At 39.3% G+C, this 17,067-nt stretch overlaps 1 protein-coding gene across 4 annotated transcripts; it reads left to right on the top strand.

Moving 5' to 3' along the window:
- The first annotated feature begins 1,037 nt into the window (after positions 1-1,037).
- LOC111869864 (histone H4 transcription factor) lies at positions 1,038-11,708 on the top strand. 4 transcript variants are annotated; one of them, XM_033753579.1, is made up of 10 exons: positions 1,645-1,684; positions 1,764-2,034; positions 2,363-2,795; positions 4,544-4,683; positions 5,388-5,574; positions 6,410-6,568; positions 6,761-6,923; positions 7,692-7,821; positions 9,637-9,770; positions 11,348-11,708. In XM_033753579.1, exons 2-10 carry the CDS (start codon positions 2,017-2,019, stop codon positions 11,610-11,612), a joined length of 1,629 nt encoding a protein of 542 aa, XP_033609470.1. In that variant the 5' UTR covers positions 1,645-1,684; positions 1,764-2,016; the 3' UTR covers positions 11,613-11,708. The 4 variants fall into 4 exon arrangements, with proteins under 4 accessions (XP_023717470.1, XP_033609470.1, XP_023717469.1 ...); XM_023861702.2 differs by lacking the exons at positions 1,645-1,684; positions 1,764-2,034 and adding an exon at positions 1,038-1,183; XM_023861701.2 differs by lacking the exon at positions 1,645-1,684 and having other exon boundaries at positions 1,695-2,034.
- Positions 11,709-17,067: the final 5,359 nt, after the last annotated feature.

Below are 17,067 nucleotides of genomic sequence, written 5' to 3' on the forward strand. Positions count from 1 at the left end.
AGAAAGCTAAACATACTTAGCTACAGACTAGTCACCACTAATGTGAATGGCCCATAGCTCCAAATGAAGAAGCGTAATGAACGTCATGAAGACTTCGGAAATAAGTAAGTGAAGTCCCTTATCGGTTGAATAGTATTAGGTTGATAGCGGCTACATGTGGACGCTTCCGACTAATCTCTTCGCGGCCACTTTGATGGTACGCAGATGAGGCAAGTTACGAGTAGAGGGATAGGCAGGGTTTGAGGTGGGGCGGGATGCGGCGGGATGGCATCCCGGTTCTTTTCTAAATGGCTAAAAGCATCCCGTTACTTGTTTGGCAGTAAATGCAATGTACAATACCCAGGGCTTGAAGTGGGGCGGGATGCGGCGGGATGGCATCCCGGTTCTATTTTCATTCCACCTCAAGCACTGGGGATAGGGGAAGTCCCACCCTGGGTATTGGATCAGGAACATGAATCATGACGAAATGTTGAGTTAAATATGCAACATATTCTAATTTGGAAAAGAAAAAGTGTATACACACGACCATAATTGAAAATTTGAACATAAATTAAAAAAATGATAAACATTTTAAAAAGGAAATATGCGGTAAAAATAGAGATCTTGGAAAATATGATGCTTATTCATAAAACAGGCAAAATATGCATTTATATGCACCATCAAACCATGCCCAAAATATAAAAAATTAAATAATTCATACATACGTGTATATCCAAACGAGCATACTTTCTGGTTGCAAGAAAGAAATATGCATTCGCGTTAAAGTCCGGTCCCTACTTATGATCCATGACTTCATATGCGTTAGCTATACTAGTTGTTGCGTGTTATTTGCCGAGATAGTAAACACTTCCCCACTGTGACACAACAGCATAGGAGCTGCTGCTATTGTTAGGCAACGAGTCAGTAAACAATTCCCCTCTGTGACGTTACAGTAGATGTGCGACGTTTCCCACTTGTCCGTTATCTATAAATCGGCTGTGGCAGTGATGTTGACAGAAGCCAGTGGGTAGCCAGCACGGAGAGCTGGACGGTTCTATAGTCTAGTGAGAGTTATTAACACGACTGGAGCGACTGTGAAACGATTTGTTCAACATTTTGTGTTATAGTTGCGTTGAGTAATAAAGTGACGTTACAAGAATACGCCTCGAGGTCTTGTTTCACGACAAACATGTTGAATAATCAGGTATGTTGTTGCTTACAAATAAATAACATTCTTTAGTGAAATTACCAACTGTTTTAGAGGGTTTTCAAAGTTTGTTATCAATTGTCATTAACCTATGAAATAAAAACAAATATGAAATAGTCATAATTGTAGGTTATCATAGTAAAGGAAAATGAATATAAAATCTTTCTGATGATTTAAAGCTTGATATATACATCAGCCTATAGGTTCGAAGGTCGCCCAGAAAGTAATGCAACATATTTATTTTCCCGACACAATTTTGTTGATTAAAAATATTTTTTTGCGTGCAGCAGCTTTTAAGTGTCCCGGGTTTATCCACGTAGTTGCAAGGATTCCTGCTAGATTGTGGAGAAGTAGAGAAGTTTCAAAATGGCGTGTGTAAGTGTGATGGGTTAAAAAGTAAAGTTAACACTGTACCAGGCCATGAAGGCCCGTAGGCTTGCGAAGCGTTGAGGGTCCCAAATTATCTAGACCATCTAGACAATCGGCTCGAAGATGGCGGTAAGGTTGTCGCGCCGGTCGCGAGTTACTTCCCAGGAAAATTATTTAATTAATTCCTGGGACTCATTTCTGTTAGCAGAAAACGTCAATGAATCTAAAGAAACGTTTCCGGAGGATATGTGACAAAAGATGTTGTGTGCGAGGCAGTCACAAAGCTTCAGTGGTCTGGTGCTTCATCCATCTTACAACCCGGATCTCACTCTTTCAACTACCATCTTTTGGTCTCTTGAAAGATGCAATCCGTAGAAAGAAGTTTCATGGCGACAAGGAATATATATTGAATACAATGTAGCAATTTATACAGCCCATCATATATACCTGGTGATGGGCCTATGTGGCCGCAAAATGTTGTAAGTACCCATGAAAACATGGACTAAGTGGCGGTCTAAAGTTGCACCGGGGAAGGTTTCCTCCTTGTAGTTTGGTTTTCTCATTCCACCAAATGCCCCATCTGCTTCTATCATCTGGGGCTGGTACAATGGTCCAATTAGTGGCAGACATACCAAGTGGACTCAGTCCCATCCCATCTCACCCCATGAAAAAGAAAGTAGTGGCCTGACAAACAGAATGTTGCATTTACACAGATTTGCTGTACGTAAATATCAGGTGCTCAACTGATTTAACAGGATGCTCAGATTCAGTGTTATACCAGAATTGTAACTGACTGTTCTACTGCAGGTTTGCAGAATGAGCAGTATGGCCAGCATATCGTCATTTGATGACCTGTTTGGAATCGGTCCATTCCCAATTGATGATTATGACACAGTAGCGAATGGTCTGGAGAACTATGCTGACTATGTGGACAGTCAGTCATCTAACATGGAAGATAATAATTTGGTCTGTAGTGCATTAGAGGAAAGGAATCAGTCACCAGTGTATGAAGAGTGGTGTGACTTCACAGTTATGAGTAATTATTCAGACAGCACCCTATCACCTGCCTGTATAGAGAAGAAGTGTAAGGACAAGAAAATAAAGCTGAAGGAAGAGCAGCTAGATCTGCAGTGTGGATGGCGGGACTGTGATCACCGAACCAGCAATCTTGACCACTTTGTGCGTCATGTCAGCTTCCACTTGCCACACCTAGAGGTCAAACTGAACAAGGATCAGGAAGGTACTGGTTCTGTTGTGTTCCTTAGGATCTTCCCTGCTTCCAGCAGTACATGACAATGTCATTTGTGCAATCATATGCTTGCTCATATCAACTTCTGTTCACTGTTAAAATATTTTAGAAGTATTTAATGGTTTGAAAATAGTAGCAGAAATGTGGAAAATAATGGAGTGAACATTAACGCTTTGCATGCCATGAGGCAATTCAAATGATTAAGATTGCCACAATCAAACAGATAGGCTCAATATCAATCACTTAGTACAGCATTTCTTGTAATAGATGGGAACAGATGTGCTGTACTCATGTTTAGAGGAAAAAATAGGCCATGTTGGTGTCTGAATCTGTGTTCATTCGAAGGTGATATCAGGTTTTCTGTGCAACAGCATTTACCCCCAGACACCCTTTGCTTTCCTAGCAGGGAGTTCTGTGGCAGGGCTTGGCACCCAGAGGGTTGGGGATCTGAAGGAGGTATTCATGGCTTCATCAGAAGATCATGTTGACTTGAGACCGTTACAAATAACATTTACCATGCAAATGGTTCTCTATAAAACCTGCACCAGAGAACTCAGAGGTTATTTTTAAAGTAGGTTAGGAATTCCATTAGTAAACGCTCTGTGCTGTATATCTCAGAGCAGAATGCATGCACTCTTGTTATTTTCTGTAGTTGTCAAAGGGAAACATCATGAAATTACAAGAACAAGGGTCATTGCAAGCAACAGATTCACTGCATGATAGAAGTAACTTAGAGAGAAACTACATTACTTGCTGCTGTTTCACATGGAAACAAGAATGTTACATGTGAGCATAGTTGAATGTTCAGTGTCTGTATGAGGTGACAGGATATGTGAAAACAAAACATATTAACCTGAAAATAATCTGGTTCCCTTGAGGACTGTAATAAAATAGAACTGGGTTTGTGCAAGGGAATTGGATTAAGCTGGTTTAATAAGTGGATCTTGATGTTATAGTGAGAAACCATCAGATTCTATAGCATTCAGAGCTTTAGGAGAGCCAGTTCTTTTGTTGCTGTGAAGGCCCCTCATAGTAGGGAAACAGACTTTGTGATTTCTGCCTGGAGCTCCTTATGTTTACTATTGTTACCCGAGTTCGCTTGCGGAATATAACCACGGAGTTTGTTTGTTTTACCCTGCTTTATGAATGTAATGACCTTTGTTGTCCAGTATGTAATTTTTTCATATTTATCTGAAATGAGTTTTGCTAGAAATAGGTAATACTGTTTTTTGGAAAGAGGGCAGATGGATAGAGGCTTGGAAGGAAAGGATGATAAATGCTCCTTTTATGTTCAATATATTAAAAGTCTCAAGAAAAGTATATATTGGATTGTGAGTGAACCTGGCGAAACTACAGACATTTGAAGGGTTTCAGTTTGTATACAGGCATTATGACTTTGTGATGCATCATTGAGGTAAGGTATGTATTTCTGTTTCTTCACATGAAGGTGTGTTTTGTCTAAGGTTGCTACCAAGATGAGAGAGCCTGTTTCAGAACAGTTACCAATATTGTTTCTGCACTTGTGGGTAGCATACCTGGATGGGCTGCAGTATTGCGCTGTATGTTGCTCTGCCACTGTCATAAGAAGAGTAATCTGTTCTTAACATCAGACATGCCACAGGAACTTAGAAATAACAGAACTGAGGCTGTATGAGAAACATTTGATTGCTAATAGCTATAATAATTATATATATTTATATGTTTTGAGATACTGAAGACAGATAATTTGTGTGTTACAGGTGTATATGTGTGTTTGTGGCAGCACTGTGGTTTCGAATCTGCAGACTCCAGGGAGATAACAAGACATGTCAATTTCCATTCATACCATATGAAATTAAAATGCATTGGGTCAAATATTTTGGCTCGTTCAGGACTACCAGTAAGTGATGAGCATTCAGCACATGCCTGCTTTACACATTTAGTAGAACCTGCTTATGATAATGCTTAATACTGGCTCAGCCTCTTATAAACACAATTCTCACTAATGTGTTGAGAGAGTGCTTATTTGTTTGAATTATTGTGTTTCTGGTTGTTATCCATTGTCCTGTTTCTATTTAAGATGAACATTTCAGAGACTGGATTCTGACCATTGAGATAAGGAATAGCTTTCTTGATTGGACCCAGCTGAGTTAATTCCACCTGAAAATGGAGACTGAATCCAGTTTCTGAAATGCTGGTGCTTTAAATAAAACAGGATGATGGATAATGCCAGAGACAGAATAATTGTATTAACATACCATCATGTACAAACTTTTAGAGCTTGTTTATTTGTCAAAATCAAATGCCTTCAGTTGTGGATTTAGTTTCCTTAATGTGCCCTGCATCCTTGAGGCAGATTTTGCTTTTCATTCATGACAGCCACATTTAGTAATATGAAGTCCAAGTCTGGGTGTGAAGCTGCACAACTCCCAGAAACATAAGACAGTAAAGTAACGGTCATGAGTTCCATGTGACCCAGAACAAAGAGTGACTAGTGACTGTGTTGGTGAGGATGGCAGAAATTTCCCCAGTTGACTGGAGAACTGAAGTGTGGATCTTATGAATTAACCTGATACCAAGATAGAAAATGATGTTATGTTACAGATTTGCACATTGCAAGTTGCTGGGAAGAAAGTCGTGCCAGATTTGCCACATGCATTTGAATGCTGCTGGCAAACCTGTGAAGAAACATTCAGCAGTCCCCAGCTGTACTTCAACCATGTTGACGTTCATGTCTATTGCAACCCACGTGGTAGAAAAGTGGAAGGAGGTATTCCTTGCCAGTGGCGTGGTGAGTTCTAATTTCCATATCATGAATTCTCACCACAGTTTATGTTAGCTGGTTGCCACGTGTGCATGCATGGCTGTTGCTGTAACCAGGAAGATTGCGGTCACCTGTTTTTGCATGTCACAGCAGATTTGGAATCTTATCATGAATATATATATATATATATATCTTCTCAGTTTTAGGTATCTGAAGGCTGTAGTTAAAGTGCTAATGTTAGCTATGAATACAGACAGAGTTATCTGAAGAAGTTAAAATTTAAAGGAGAAAGATACTGCATGTACGTCTGTCTTTTATGCATGCCCCCGCAGATGATGTGTATCACAAAATATGTGATAATTATGCTAACTGGAGCAACACAAACATGCAAAGTAATTAAATGAACAAAAATACTGTTATCTAATAATATTAATGCAACAGGATGCTTACGTACCACATTCCTTCATATATTTCTCTTTAGCATATATGTGGTAGAGTCATTAAGTTCATGGAATGTGGTTTTATCGCATCGTATTACAAGGTATTCATATACACTTACCCAGATCCACATCGGCCCTCAAAATAGTTGCCGTTGGCCGCTATGCAAGCCTGCCAACATTGATATAGCTGTTGAAAACATTGCAGAAACATATTGGCAGTAAATTCCTGTATGACACTTTGCAGCCATTCCATGAACTTATTGACTGTGGCAGTATAATTACTGCATTTCATCAGGCTTCAATGAATAACTGTCACACAACTAAAGTACAGTGTCATATTCATAAGGAAATTTAGATATTGCTCAACAGGTGTGCAAAGAGATTAACTTTGATACTGAAATGTAAACTTTTTCATGTTACAGGTTGCATGTCCAAGTCTACCTACCGAACGGTATTCAAGCTGTTAGACCACATTAGAATCCATACAAAGGAGAAACTTGTGGGGTGTCCACAATGTGGTAGGCTCTTTGCAAGCAGGGCAAGATTCAGTTACCACTGCAAGTATCAGGTTCCCGTAGAATGTAAGTTATAGATCTTGATGCTTGCGCGTGCACACACACACACTCTCTCTCTCTCTCTTTCTCTCTCTCTTGACAGTGAAAGTTTAAATTTAAGATAGTGTTTTAGAGCAGATGTATAATTGTTTGAAACTGCATAATATGTTTTTACCATGTGCAGCACTGTTCACTGTATGATGGTGTGATTTGTTGCAGTGCGAGGTCCGTCTGGGGAACTGGTGAAGAGCCAAATGAATAAGCTGCGCCACAAATGCCCCTTCTGTGGCCAGTCTTTCTCCTGTCCATCAGGCCTTTGTGCGCACATTCGGTACAGGCACCTGGATAGCAAGCCATTCAGATGCAGCTTTTGTGAATATAAGTGAGTAGAAGCCTCCTCCTTCTCACACTGAGTGACTGAGCTAGTTGGCTCAGATGGCAGTATTTCTGACTCTTAATTAAGAGGTACTTGGTTCTAATCTCAGCTAGAACACCAGCTTCTCTGGTTGTCTTTTTAATGGTTTTCCTAGACCCTCCAGGCAAATGCTGGAATGGTACCTCAAATTAGACCATTACAACTTCCTTGCAAATCACTTCACTTCATTATCCAGTTCACTGTTCTACTGTTTGACAGAACACAGTCTGAGATATTTATAGCATTATTAAATAAACCATAAGTAACTAATTCAACTGTGCCATCTCAATCTGAACAACATTTCTTGAAACTCATCTGGCATATTGTCTATCCCAGTTGTGGTTGGAGTCTCTCCAGATGAATAATGAGATCATTTCAGTTAGTCAATAATGATTTTCAGTTCAGCACATATGATCATCTATATATCTCATTTGATAGGCAGTCGAAACAGTGGTAAGTAACCAAAAATCACTTGTGCCTTTATGTCTCTTTATGAAGAAATTAAATTTTATAAAACTTCTCAAAAAGACTCATTTAATCTGAACAAAATTTAATAATGAGAAATACTTAATGTAATTTGATTTCAGATTTTATCTTTAGCATGCATTTGATTTAATGCATATTTATTGCGATGCGTGTAGAAGTTAACTGACATTAAATGGCACCCTGGTTGCTGGAAGAGATCAGAATGTGAAAGTTAACAGACTATTTTGTTTGATGTACATTTTGTTTCAGAGCCAAGACACACTGGGACATGAAGCGGCACTTGAGCAAACACTGCCCTGACCCACTTTTCCACTGTGTGGATGATCAGTGCAATTTCTCGTGTCGTAGTGCTTACGGACTTCAGAGACATCGTAACAAGGTATGTTAACTTGCATCTTATTTCATTGTATGAAGAAATTTTGGAGCTGAACTCCTCACCAGAAATTGAAACATATTGTCACGTGACAAATAACTTCACACCGTCTTGGATATAGCAAATTTATTCCACTCGCTCTTACAGTTACACCACTATTGCCATCTGCAGTATCACAGTTAGTTCTGCTGGAGTCACTGCCATTCATTTGATACAACTCAATAACAGTAGACTTGCACTCACTCCGGCAAATGCTAGACTGCAACTGACAGGTTACTCTCTCTCTCACTGACGAATACCCCTGTTATGTAGCTTCCGCACTGACTACACAGAAAACAGTTACATGATAGCTCTCACTGTTGCGTGACGTCATGTTTACCAATTGCCTAGCAACAGTCGCTGCACAGGCTCCCCTGTTGCGTGACACTGTTTAAAAATGAGTTCCTGGGCAACACTGTGTAGCAACCAGCACACTTTGGCTTGGCTTGGCTTGGCACAGAGAAACATAACTTTCATTACTGTTGCGTAACTTGGCAATTGACTGTTTATCAAGGGTCTGTCTTCGTGGTAATTCGTTCCACCTCCCGTTGCCCAGCAACAGTTAGACATGTCACAGTATCTTCATAAAGCCTTCTGTTTTATTTTTGTTGATGTTTGCAGGTTTTGTTGCATTGCTGTTGAGCTTCAGTATTCTGATTGGTAGGGGTGCTTGCAGCTTGAGGAGACTATCATTCCAAAACTGAACTATCCTCTTGAAACTGTGTCTGTCCTTCTGCTATGCCATAGTAGTTTCTGTTTTGGAAAGCAGAAAACAGGCTTCAGTCACAGCTTTGTATCTAGTCACTTTTTCTGACAGCTTGCTAAATGGTGCTGCACAACCTCATGGAATTTAAGTGCTTTCTTGTTGAATCTTTGTGAAGTAGTCCATTCACCCATGTTAACTTCAAATTTCACACTTTACAGAACAGATGTAACAACCAACCAAATATTAGAAGAGAGAGCCCATGAGTATCAGACATCTAAAAACTAGCAAAATGGTATGCAGTACAAAGTGCACATAGAAATAGTAGCCGTGATCATCAGTATGTTTTCATCTTACTGTAAATAAACCAGTCAGATGGTAAATTCTAAAATGGTTAGAACTTCTAAACCACTTAAAATTAAACATTACATCAGATATGGACAATGCAACAAATCAGATATGGTCCACATAATTATCCACTAATTTGTGTTTTACATGTAGACTGACTAACTGAACTTAGGCCAGTGTATACCTGACAGCAGCAGTTCTGACAATAAATACAAGTGAGCCTGATGATGGCCAGCAGACCAAGACGTTATGCAACAATAAAGAAGTGCATATAATTAGTACAGTCATGTACAATAACTGTGGGGTACACAGTAGCGTAGTTGGTTCAGACACTGTCCTACAAGGTGGAAGGTCATGGGTTCAGTTCCTGATAAGTTCAATGAATTGTTTCAATTTACGTAATTGTTCCAGCTGCAATATTGCCCTGGGGTTGACTCAGCTCCTAACAGAAATGAGTACCACTAAGATTCCTGCGGGATGAAGGGCAGCTGGCACACAAGGCTGACAACCTGTCTGTGAGGTGATTGTCTAGAAGATGTGGGAGCCTCGATCTCTCACACCCCTATGGGCCTTCACAGCCTGTTACAGGGAGAGCTTTACCTTTTTTTTTAACAGTATCTGTACTGACAGAACTTCTGCTGTGCGTTTACTGTTGTGTTTCGTCATTGATCTGAAAGTTAAGTTCTGCGTGAAATCATAATACATGTTGCTTTATGGTGTTGGTATTTTAGTACCACCTTGGATGTGATCAGCCGCAGTACTGCTGCCACATATGTGACAGCCTGTTCCGACGTGGCTCCCAGCTGACAAACCACCTCTATATTCAGCACAGCATCTGCAGGCCCCCAGGCCAATGCAGATTCAGGTTGGTACAGATCACAAGAAGTTACTTTTGTCTGTGTGAGGATAACATTGCACTGTAACCTTGCCACAGAAATCGCTAAGCCTGTGATGTAGGTGTGATCACTACATTCCCACAAGAATACAGACATTACAGGAAGCATTTGTGGCACTTTCTAGCTGTAGCACTTTTTGCCACCAGTATAATTCTGCTGATCGAATGGTGTATAGTTGTGAAAAAGTTATGCTAATGTAAATTTTGATTACTTTACATTTATCAGATATAAACCCCACAGGTTCACAGTGTTTCTGTGTTTATAATTTATATCCTGAAATCATTTTCATTCAAACTGCATGGATATGAGTGCAATCCATTTGACTACACCAAATTTCTCATACCTACGTACAGTTATTCAGTAGTTAAATGCCTAAGGTAAAGTTGCCATTGTGTCTAATTAATTGTCACACCCTGGAGGCACATGAAATAGTGTAGATACAGTTCAGGCATTCATGGCACTCGATGGAAATTGTCAGTTTTTCTTGAAAATGTGGGTGTCATCCAAGAAAGAGTAAGCATAAAATTGAATATCCCTGATTTTCCATCTAAATTCAAACATATGCCACAATGATAAGATTTCGTTGTTCCCATGCCACGCAATTATGAACCATGATTACAGAGTACAGGATGATGGAAGGTACATATACATTATTGGATCCAACTCATATCCCACAAAATTAACCAGGAGCAGCACCTAATTTAGTGAACCAAACCTAGTAATGATTTTGCATGTAATTTAAATCTGTCGCAGTAACAATAGCAGCTCTTGGGATCATTGTTACAATAATGGAATTTTCTCTTAAGAGCAAGACAGTTTCTGGATTTAGAAAAAGAAACCAAAAACTGTTGATATTTTATGTTATTTAAGAGAGATTTGATTAGTGGTTTTACATAGTAGATTGAGGGAAAATTTGAGATTTCAACACAGACTGAAGAATGACAGTTATACATAAACTTTTTTGAAGTGAGCTGAATGACAGTTTTGTGCATAATAGGAACAAAGACCTTCATTACCCAGTGGAAGCTTCTTGTAGAAGGTGCAATACCCACACATTATGTACAGAATATTGTTTGTAAGTCAGCAGTTACAAACATGGACATTGGTGTGAAATTTAAGGCTGCATCCAAAAGATTTAAGGTAGACAGTATCTGTACGTAAAAAGTTCTGTACAATAATAATAGTAACAGATCTGTAGGACCAGCAACATATGAAATAACGAAGTGGGCGGTATGAATTCTGCTCAGAACTCCTCATAATCAGCTGGACTGTTGATTCCAGAGAGAGCTTCATTTGATAAAACCTACCATCTGACAGTATGAGATTGATTATGAGATGAAAACTCCAACCAGATTCCTTCAGATAAAAAATCATTACAAGTGACATAAAATTTAATAGTTTTAGACATATATGTATAGTGTTTTCTCAGTGTGGAACTTTTAGGACCCAGTTGTTCGGCGTGTGTCTCAAAATAGTTCTGTGGTGTATCTTGCTGGAACCTTGGAGGTAATGGATTTATTATTGTAACCCAACACAACTGTTGCAGGTACAAGCAAGATGAGGATGGCTTCTTCCGGCTTCTGACAGTGGACACTACGCCCAAGAAATTGACCGATAAAGCCAGCCAGCCATTGAGCATCAAAGAAGATGACCTGAAACAGGAGGCTGGAGGGTGCAAGATTATGGTGTCAGTGATAGAATATGATGACAGGGGGTCTGTTGTGTCCACGGAAGATGTGGAGACTACCGAACTACATAGCTTGCCCCAAGGAAGTTTTAAAATCGTAGATGCTTTATGTTTTATAGAGTGAACAGTTTGTTCCCATTATGTTGTAAATTGTGTAATTGAATCTCGTTGTTATTCTGTTTATGCAACTGTATTAATATATCATAGTTCTTCTCATTTCTATATTTGAATCAGTTCCTTTTTGGCCAGATCATTTGTTGTCCTATAATCTATGCTTAATACAGTTCCTTTCCATAAATGTTTGTTATTTTGTAAATGCCTGTGGATATTTCATCAGTTTTACTGACACATTACTCCTGATTCTCTGTAATAGATTTCTGTATTCTGCCTCCTTGATAAGGAAACAAAATGCTTCTCTGGTAAACAGTACTACTGCAGAGGAGTCTCAATTGAAATACTTGTGGGATGTCAATGTTCCAAGAGAGAACCACATAAAAATATAACAGGTGTATATATTATTTACAAATGTACAGGATGGCTGGGAAGCTACTTTGATATACTGGATGTTCCTAAAAGAATGGTGGGGTTTCATGTATGTATATATTTCATATTTCTTACCATGTACAATCATAACATGCGTCAATTGGAAGCTTAACTGTCCAAATTTTATGTGCATCCATCAAAGTGCCTCTATGTATGCACCTTTTGTTACCTGGCACCCATCAATGCGATAGTCGAATTCCTGCCACACCCGTTGCAGCATTTCAGGTGTGATTGTCTCCACAGCACGATTGATTGTTTCGGAGATCCTGGAGCGATTGGGGCAATGGGGGTACATAAACCACATCCTTCACGTACCCCCACAAGAAGAAATCACATGGAGTTACGCCTGGGGACCAGGGTGGCCACTGGAGAAAGGAGGCATCTTCACCTGCAGCACGTCCAATCCATCGTTCGCCTAACTGTCGGAAATGAAACTAGGAAAGAGTGTGATATACAAAATGAAAATTTGAGAGCCATGTTATGAATCCATATACGTTTTGCTTTTCATCAGCAAAAACTGACTGAGATATACGGCAATGAAATCCCACCATTCTTTTAAGAACACCCAGTATATGTATTATTCACAAGATTGCTGGCCTTGAAAAGGGGTGTTGTGCAACCGTATGTTATTCACAAGATTTGCCGGACCTGAAAGGGGCCATTTGTTCAACCGGAGTTTGCTGGCCATGAAAGGGGCTGTTTGTTCGACCATGCATGCGCTAGTAGTTAGCTGGATGTCCTTTGGTGTGTGTGCTGGCCAGGTCAACTGATTACTGGCGCTGTTTACTGTAGTTGCGCTTGCAGCGAAGTGCATAGACTGATGAAACCTGAACTGATGCATATTCATATGTGGAGCTGTGAATGTGTCTCTGCCATGTCAGATGCCATGTATTTATCCTATGCTTGCTCGTGCCGTCAGTAGGTGGCGCTAACCAATGGGCGTGGGAGATGATATCGTGATTGCTGATTTGTTAGCGCTTGGATAGTTTGTTCACGGGCCATGGTGTATTAATGTCACTTGATTTTGCCATATGCCCTAGGAGTAAGAATTGTCTGGTTGACTGAAGCGAAAGGAGCTGTCTGACCGAAGGAGTTTGAGCTGTCTGTTTGTGTGACCGAAGGAGTAGTCTGTTGGGACTGTGGGAGGTTCCCACATACTATTTATTTATTTAATTTATTCATTTTCTATCATTCATCAATCCATTCATGTACATAACCATTGGATATAGAAATTGTCAGTAAATTACATTGAAATATTACATAAGATAAATAACAGTTAAAAAATATATATAAGAAACTAATGAGTGCAAACTAAAATACAAAGCTATAATTACTGGGATAACCCAGGATCAAATTTATTATTCCTATTAACTCTTTGACTGGCGCGGGCGTGTTTTAACGCCCGGATGATGCCAGCCGTTCCCTGGCGTTGGCGTGTTTTAACGCTTTGGCAATCTCTTCCCTTATTTGCTCTCTTGGCACTCCTCAACCAAAGACGTATATATGATAGTTTTTGTGCATGTTTGTAAAGAACCCTTGTAAACTTTGTGGGGGTCTATATTACTGTCAGAACCCTCTGAGAAGGAAAAGGTCAGAAAATATTTCACATTCATTCAGTTTCACCATGGCTTCTTGCAGCAAGTGTCTTCGTGTTCCTACAGACCAGCTGGAAAATGTTGTGAACGAGATTTGTTCTGATGATGATAGTGGCGATGAAATAATGATTCCTGAATTGGATGAAGTTGATAGTGACAATAATACAGTGATAGACAATGATCCACAAGACAGTAATCATGAACATTTACCTACCACGAGTGCGGTGCCTGACACGCCCATCTCATGAACGTACGGAGACATTGTACCCCCAATATTTCCATTTGCTAATAGTTTCGGGATCAAAATTGATATAACACATAAAATGCATCCCTTTTCATGGATTAAAATTTTTTCTGGATGACGACTTGGTAAATCACATCACAACTGAAACCAATCGCTATGCTCACCAGCACTTCAACACACATGAGTTAGCTCCTCACTCTCGAAAACACAATTACAATTATGTCACATCAGATGAAATCTGGACATACTTAGGAATTGTGTTCATGACAGGAATCGACAAACGCCCTGAAATTGAAGAATATTTGTCCACTAGGCCCCTATTTCACACCCATGGTATGGACAAAACATGTCTTTGCGGTTGAATAGTTTCATTCTATTCAAAAAGAACACAACAAACGAAAAATACAAGAAGAGAAATTACAGATTCAAAGATTTTATATTGGACTGTGTAGAAAAATGACTGAACCAAACAAACAGTGTGGAGAGGGAGAAAAGTCAAGGAATGAAGTGGATGACGAATTTATTGCGTCAGACTAGAGTGCAGTCACGCCTCCGCCCTCGACCTTGAAAAGGCCACCAGTGAAAGAGCCAGTAAATCGTCTAGAGGGTGGCTTGAAAATTCACAAAATGGTCCATGTTCCTCCCAGTAACAATAAGAAGAATGGTGCCCTGAGAAAGTGTCGCGTGAGTGCTAAGCACAAGGTTAGAAAAGAAACAAGTATCATGTGTGCAGGCTGTGGTGTGGCTCTCTGCAAACTTTCATGTTTCAATGTTTATCACACGAAGAAAAACTAATAAAGAGGTATGGAAAGGAATTTATTGCATAATATATTGTATTTTAATTAGTTCCTGAAAATTTCGTTTTTGAAAACCAATTTTTGTTGAAGTTGTTTAGGAAAAAGTAACTACATGCATTTTAGCGACATAAGGTTTAAAGGGCCTGCCAGGACAGGGGTGCGATTTAAATACCCTTCGCGCCAGTCAAAGAGTTAAGATGCTCAACAGAATGAAAAGAATTCTCTCAAAGAAACTTTCTCAATCTATGTTTAAATTTATTAATGTCATGTGCAACTTACTTGATAATGTGTTAAATAATGTAATCCTTTTTGGACTTCAGTTAGAATTACTAAAGGAACATGAAAGTCCAATTTCTGGTGTTATGTAATTATGGAATTCAGTATTTATTGTGAATAAAATACTTATGCTTTACAACAAACATAAACTCCATGGCCTGTAGTCCACACGCGAACTATACTGACCGAGTGACCACCAGTTGTCGGTGAAGTTAGTGCCAACTTTTGTGGATAGAGGGTGTCGCATGGTCAGTGCAACAAATCCCCATGGTCTTTAAAAATTAAATGCATTAGGCTAAATGGTTCATTTCCTCAGACATGTATTAGAACTGAAAATCCTGAAACATTTCTACTTCTCCTATATTCATTCAGTGTTAAATTATGGTATTACGTTCTGGGGTAATTCATGGTAGATCTATTTTTATAGCCCAGAAACGAATTGTAAGAATTATCATGAAAGCCAAAGCAAGGGATTCCTGTAGGAAAGTGTTTAGTAAACTTGGAATTTTAACTCTTTACTCCCAGTACATTTTTCAACTCTAATGTTTGTTTAGAAAACCAAAATTAACTTGAGCCTGACGCAGCAGTATTTTCCTGGTGCATGGAAAGAATCTGCTGTTGTACCAGTATTTAAAAGAGGCAATCATGCCGCTGTGAGCAACTAGAGACCCATTTCTATTCTCACTAATTTCTCTAAATTGTTTGAGTTCATTATCATGTTTCTCATTATGTTAAATTTAATCCAAATCAACATGGCTTTACCAGAACTAAATCTACAGTTACAAATTTGGTGACGTTTCTCAACTTGTTGACGCCTGTTGTCCACGGTCAGTGTCAAGCTTATGCCATCTATTTTGATCTTTCAAATGCTTTTTACCTCATCCCACATAATATGCTCTTGCATAATTTAAGCTCCTTCGGATTTTCTGATGCTTATGTTAGCTGGTTTTGCAGCTACTTAACCAACAGACAATCTCGGGTTCATGTTTCTGGCACTCTCTCCCTGCCTTTCCAAATAACATCTGGTGTGCCGCAAGGCTGTGTTCTGGGGCCTTTTCTTTTCAACATGTTCATAAATGACCTATGCAACTCTGTTAACTACTGTAAACTTCTAATTTTTGCCGATGATCTCAAAATTTTCCGCATCATTAACTCATCACATGATTGCCTCTTACTTCAATTTGACGTTAATTCCATAAGTGACTGGTGTGCTGCTAACACCATGAGACTTAATATTGCTAAAATGCGTGTCATATCATACACCAGAAAGACAAATTTTCTGATCTACGAGTATCAGCTTTGCCATGCTATCATTACACGCACCAGCAATATTAAGGACCTGGGTGTTTTCTTTGATTCAAAGCTACATTTTCACACATGTTAATTACATATTTTCTGAATCCATAAAGCTTTTAGGCGTTATTCGCTCCATTACCTACAGGTTTTCCTCCCAGGAGTGTCTGTATGTACTATACTTACTTTAGTCAGGTCCAAGTTGGAATATGCCTTGGTAATTTGGAGCTCCATCACCTTGACTGATGCCAGTAAGCTTGAGCGCATCCAGCAGAAGTTTGCGGCCGTCTGTTTTTGTCGTTTTCCCCCTCATATTCTATATACTTATACTGATGCTTTAAAGAAATTAAATTTACAATTTTTACATAAACGGAAACATCACCTTAATGCATTTTTTCATGTTCAGGTCTTTTGTGGTCTTAAATCCTGCGATTCTCTTTTGGAAAACGTTAGCCTTTGTGTTCCTCCCAGCAATCTTAGGGACTTCTCATTGCTTGGTGTTTGTCCCTGTAATAAACACTGTCCTTCTGCTTGGTGCGCCTAAGCTGCCAACGTTGTGGGTAAAGATCTCTACATATTTACAATTGGAACCGTTTTTGTCAGTCACATTGAACCTAACATTGTTAATAATATTTGTTAATACTGTCACATGTTGGGTATGTCACGCGACAAATAACTTCATGTAGCCTTCAGATTCAACAATTATTTATTGAACCCATTCATCCACACTTACTCAGAGTCAGGAATACAGTTACTATCACTTGCAGTATCACAATTACTGCCTCTTCTGCTGCCTCGACTAAACTCTTCGAAGGCTGGAACTTGACTGTC

The sequence above is a fragment of the Cryptotermes secundus genome, unplaced genomic scaffold, assembly GCF_002891405.2.
Source record: "Cryptotermes secundus unplaced genomic scaffold, Csec_1.0 scaffold341, whole genome shotgun sequence".
NCBI classification, from domain to species: Eukaryota; Metazoa; Arthropoda; class Insecta; order Blattodea; family Kalotermitidae; genus Cryptotermes; species Cryptotermes secundus.

Excerpts from the sequence above, each read along its gene's own strand:
- LOC111869864 (XM_033753579.1), top strand. Across the intron at positions 7,822-9,636 it reads TTCAGAGACATCGTAACAAG|TACCACCTTGGATGTGATCA; the intron begins GTATGTTAACTT and ends TTGGTATTTTAG. Across the intron at positions 9,771-11,347 it reads CCAGGCCAATGCAGATTCAG|GTACAAGCAAGATGAGGATG; the intron begins GTTGGTACAGAT and ends CAACTGTTGCAG.